Source organism: Colobus angolensis, unplaced genomic scaffold (assembly GCF_000951035.1).
Source record: "Colobus angolensis palliatus isolate OR3802 unplaced genomic scaffold, Cang.pa_1.0 Scaffold105, whole genome shotgun sequence".
Classification (NCBI taxonomy): Eukaryota; Metazoa; Chordata; class Mammalia; order Primates; family Cercopithecidae; genus Colobus; species Colobus angolensis.
The window spans coordinates 386981-392704 of NW_012111475.1; the positions used below are offsets into that span (position 1 = coordinate 386981).

At 44.0% G+C, this 5724-nt stretch overlaps 1 protein-coding gene across 1 annotated transcript in view; it reads left to right on the forward strand.

The window, feature by feature from the left end:
• The window catches only part of GUCA1B (guanylate cyclase activator 1B (retina)), an 11248-nt gene that overhangs the window by 2962 nt on the left and 2562 nt on the right, over positions 1-5724 (forward strand). Inside the window, exon 2 of the mRNA XM_011943632.1 lies at positions 3567-3716. Coding sequence (XP_011799022.1) covers positions 3567-3716 — 150 coding nt within the window. The remainder of the gene's footprint in view (positions 1-3566; positions 3717-5724) is intronic.

Below are 5724 nucleotides of genomic sequence, written 5' to 3' on the forward strand. Positions count from 1 at the left end.
ACCCCAGTAGCTGGAACTATAGGCGAGTGGCACCACGCCCAGCTAATTTTTGTATTTTTAGTAGAGACGGGGTTTCACCATGTTGGCCAGGATGGGCTCCATCTCTTGACTTCATGATCTGCCAGCCTCAGTCTCCCAAAGTGCTGGGATTACAGGCATGAGCCACTGCACCCGGACTTCCTTTTTCTTTGTTTGTTTGTGGTTGTTGTTGTTGTTGTTTTTTGGTGTGATCACACATTGCATTTACTTGTATCCTCCTTAGTCGTCTTTAACTTGGAACCTTTAATCTCAGCTTTTCTTTTTTATTTGGCTGTGACGTTTTTGAAGACTGCGCACCTCCATGCCTGGCTGAATTATGTGGTAGGACACCCCACAGTTGGTGTCTGCCTGAATTGGCAGAATTGCCACTGATGTGATGTTGTGTCCTCGGTGCATCATCTCATCAGGTATAAGATGTCAGTTTGTCCCGTCACTGGCACAGTTAACTTTGATCACTTGGTTAAGGTGGTATCTGCCATGTTTCAACACTGTAAAGTTACTATTTTTTTCTTTGTAATTAATAAGCATCTCGTAGGGATATACCTTAATAAGTATATACTTAAGATATACCTGTTGTTCAGTCAAATTTTCTACTGGCTTTGGCATCTGTTGATAATTTTCTAACCCCACCACCCCTTCTCTATTTACTAGTTGGCGTTCCACTGTAAGGAAGAGCCTCCCTAGAACGTGTTTTTAAGTTCCTCTCTCAGGGACTGAGTCTTCTTTCCCACTTAGTCTTTGTCTCCAAACCTACACCTGACTCCATTCCCCTTTATATCGAGGAGTGTCATTTCTGAACAATCGGTCTGAGATTTCTAAAGCAAATCAAATCAAAAGAGTTTATGGATCTGGTTCACATGTGAAAATCTGAGGTGATGGAAACTGGTTTGGTGGAGACAAAGGGGTAGGAACACCTCATCTCTGCCACTCTTCCTTGCAACTCTGGTGGTTGCCCTATGACCGCCTAGAATGGAAGAAAGGGGAGGGTCAAGATCACATGTCATTTGGGATGCTTGTATAACATGCATTGAGGTCAGGGCTGGTGCACAAATGTGGCCAATTCAAGGAGAAACAGAGCAGATAATCCCACAGAGCCAGTGACACGCCCATCCTATTCCTGAGTAGACAGAGCCATTTCCATCACTCTCAGGCCTCTGTGGGTAATTGGAGCTGACAAGGTCCCCCGCACAGCAGATGAGATTAGTCCCAGGTGGAAGTTTCCCAGAAATGGCCCTGGGGTTTCCAGTAACCTCTCAGATGAGATCACTTGTCTAGAGATCGCTCTGGAATATGTCTCATGTAAGGCAAGGAGTCATGGAAACTGAATCATGTTGAGAGGATGTTGTAGGAACAGAAGTTTTGGAACAAAGAATGAGGAAGACTGGAGATCTAGAGAGTGGGGATTTGTGGTGGTTTCAGGTTTTTTGTTTTTGTTTTTCTTCTCTTGGCATCCCCAAGCACTAGGCTCATTTGCCGGACAGAAATAGATCGTAAGTGGAGACTGCAAGTTTTTCCGACTTGATGAATTGGAGGAGATGCGTGCCTGGAAAAGCTCTGCCACTTGCTGGCTGGGTGGCTTGGGAACCTCTGGGTCCCAGACTCCTCATCCATAAAATGGGGATAATAACTCAGCCTCATTAAATAAGAAACGCAAGTTTGCTTTGTGGTAAGCTTAATAAATAACAACTACTCGATAAAACAGCCTTTTAAAGAACTGACAACCACTGCCAAGTGTCTACCCTAAAAAAAAAAAAAATACCAGAGATGTAAGAAAAGGTATACATGCAAAAAAAATGTTCATTGTGTAATGGAAAATATTAGAAATATGTTCAACAAAGGGAATGTTCAGTACCCCTCCCCACCAAAAAAAAAAAAAAAACATGGAAGTTGATATTTTAAATAATTTTTAAAGACATGAGAAAATGTTACATGAAAATGAAGGAAACAAAATTATAAATATAATCTGACCTCAATTAGGTAAGTATATGACGGGAGTATGGAGACCATGTATTTATAGGAATTATATAAAAGATATGAATAGAACACTTCAGGTACTAAGGTAAGCTTGTTCTGTTTTCTTCTTAGCTTTTCCGTAGGCTTCTTGTTGTTTCCTTCATTTTCTGCCATTTCTCCTGTTGCTCAAACCTTGTTCACCCAGGCACCCCTTGATCTGGGGCTGGGGCTCCTGAGTGTCCTGACCCAGTGGGACAGAAGTGCTCTGCTCTGGGCCATCGGTGTCATTTCCGATAACAAAGTCATGTGAATGACAGGCACTCCTGGGGGATCTGATGGCTCAAATTTTTTTATTTGGAGAGTGGAGGTCCCAACCCTGGAATAAGTGAGCACCTGTAAGTGAGACACTGGCACAGCTAACCCACTGCAGCCACCACCAGCAGCAGCAGCAGCAGCCTGTCACCCCAAACACATTTGGAGAAGAAAGCAAGAATATATCCTCTTTCTTGTTTACTGCTTTAGAAATCATTATTGCTGCCGCATTTCTGTTACAAGAAGTTTCTGTTATTTCTTGGTGAGAGTCACCTTAGAAGTAGACTGTGCCTCTCTCCCTTCCTCTGCCCAGTTAGCATCTGAGCTCTGTGCTCCTCCACCCTTCCTGGATGGGCTGGAGTCACAGGCCTGTTGTTCAGTGTAACGTACACTGGAACTTAGAAGTGTGTAGGGCTGGAGACACTGCCTGTCTGGCTCTCTCTGACTTGGGGTGAATGAGAATGCAGAGGAAAATTTCAACATGGGCTCTGCTTTCTAATCTCCTTCAAAACTGTCTTAATCCCAAATTCAGATCAAGTCCATCATTGACTAATTGATTCATGAATATCTATTGGCTTCCAACTCTGGCTGTAAGTGGCACTGTGCTAGGCACGGAGGATAAACCCAAGCAATGTCAACCCCTCTCTTTTCCCCAGGAGCATATAATGTGGTTAGAGAACAAGACATATTTAGGAAACAGTTAAGTGACAATGCCAGAGAAAGTCCCAAGCTGTGTAGAATAGACAGTAGATGCTGAGGATGTTAGAATGGGGACGGAGATTGCACTATGGCTGAATAGATCAGAAAACGAAGGCTTCCTGGAGGAGGGGACCCTTGAGCTCAGCCTTGAAGGATGGGTAGGCTTGGGTGATCACAGAAAATGAGAAGAGAGAATGTTCTCTAGGCTGGGTGTGGTGGCTCATGCCTGTAATCCAAACATTTTGGGAGGCCAAGAAGGGAGGAACACTTGAGCCCAAGAGTTTGAGACCAGCCTGGGTAACGTAGTGAGACCCTGTTTCTAAAAATAAATAGACAGATGATAGATAGATAGATAGATAGATAGATAGATAGATAGATAGATAGATAGATAGATAGATAGATAATAGAGTGTTCTCTACCCCAAGGGTGGAGATAGGCTGGAGCAAAGATGCAGAGGCCACATGGATTAAAATGAGGAGGAGAAGCCCTGTGTTTGCAGGGATGAATGACATATGCTCTGGGGAGGTGGGCTGTGCCCTCAGCAGCATCCACATCTAATGCAGGACAACACCATTGACTTCCTGGAGTACGTGGCAGCCCTGAATCTTGTGCTGAGAGGCACCCTGGAGCACAAGCTGAAGTGGACCTTCAAGATTTATGATAAGGACGGCAATGGCTGCATCGACCGCCTGGAGCTACTCAATATTGTGGAGGTTAGTGTCTCTGCCCATGGGCCTGCAGCCTGGGCACTTGAGCACTGCTGGAACTCTGAGGGTTGGCTGCAAGTGGCCAGCGGGGACTGAAGAAGAGGCCTTGAAATCATTCTGAGTGTGTTTCCTGTGTTCTCGTTCTGAGTGTGTACTTTCTAGTGGAATTAAGCTAGAAATCAATCACAAAAGATTATTAGAAAATCCCCATCTGTTTGGAAATTAGGCAGTAGACTTCCACATACTCCGTGGATCAAAGAAATATTTTCCCTCTCTCTCTCTGTCTCACACACACACACACACACACACACACTAAATAGCGCAAGCATGATATACTACAACTTGTGAAATGCAGCTAAAGCTGAACCTGCAGAAAAATTTATAGATTTAAAATGTACATATTAGAAAATAAGACTTAAAATGCATACATTAGGAAATAGAGGCTGGATGCAGTGGCTCATTCCTGTAATCTCAGTACTCTGGGAGGCTGAGGTGGGAGGATTGCTTGACCCGGGAGTTCAAGACCAACCTGGAAAACAAAGTGAGACCCGGTCTCTACAAAAAGTTTAAAAATTATCCAGGCTTGGAGGTACATGCCTGTAGTCCTAGCTACTTGGGAGACTGAGCTGGGAGGATTGCTTGAGCCAGGAGTTGGAGGCTGCAGTAAGCTATGATCATGCCACTGCATTCCAGCTGGGGCAACAAAGTAAGACCCTGTCTCAAAAAAAAAAAAGAAAGAAAAGAAAATATATATTAGGAAATAATTAGAAAATGCATACTATATTAGAAAATAAGACTTTATATATTAGAAAATCAATGATCTAAGAGGCCATCTCAGGAAATTAGAAAAAAGGAAGAGTAAATTAAGGCCAGGTGCAGGGACTCACACATGTAATCCCAGCACTTTGGGAGGCTGAGGTGAGTGGATCACTTGAGCCCAGGAGTTCAAGATCAGCCTGGGCAACATAGTAAGACCCCATCTCTACAAAAAATACAAAAAAAATTAACTAGGCATGGTGGTATGCACCTGGTCCCAGCTACTCCAAAGGCTGAGGTGGGAGGATTGCCTGAGCCTGGGAGGTCGAGGCTACAATGAGCTGTGATTGTGCCACTGCACTCCAGCCTGAGCAACAGAGTGAAAACCTATCTAAAAAAAAAAAAAAAGATAAAATAAACCCTTGTCTGGGAGCAGTAATGGCTCACACCTGTAATACCAGCACTCTGGGAGGCCGAGGCGGGAAGAACACAAGGTCATGAGATCGAGACCATCCTGGATAACATGGTGAAACCCAGTCTCTACTAAAACTACAAAAAACTAGCCGGGCGTGGTGGCAGGTGCCTGTAGTTGCAGCTACTGTGAAGGCTGAGGCAGGAGAATCGCTTGAACCTGGGAGGTAGAGCTTGCAGTGAGCCGAGATGGCGCCACTACACTCCAGCCTGGGCGACAGAGTGAGACTCCATCTCAAAATAAATAAATCAATAAATAAAATTAAATCCAAAGATAGTAGAAGAAAGAAAATAAACAGCAGAAATCAATAAAATAGAAAACACAAATGCATGAGAAAAAGTCAAGATCAGAAGTTATTTCTTTTAAAAGACTCACCATCACTCTCTATTAGCAAGAATGATTAAGGAAGAAAAGAAGTGCCTAGTGCATTCCACACTCTGGCGTGTTCCCTGCCTTAGCCAGACCATCGTTAGCCCTATTTCACAGAGCAAGAAGTTGCTTCATAGAGATTCTGTAATCCGCCCAAATTAGTCTACCTAGAAAGTGCTGGAGCTGGATTTAACCCCTCAGTCTCCCAAGACACGTCGATGAGGCCTACTTTGTGCTGGGCACTGGGCTGGGCAGTGAGGCCATAGAGGTGCATAAGACACAGCTTCTGTCCTCAGGGAGCGCCAGCCTGGGAGCTAAGGAAAACCATCATATGTGTCCATCTCTTCCACATTTACATAGTGCTTTCTTTCTTTCTTTCTTTCTTTCTTTCTTTCTTTCTTTCTTTCTTTCTTTCTT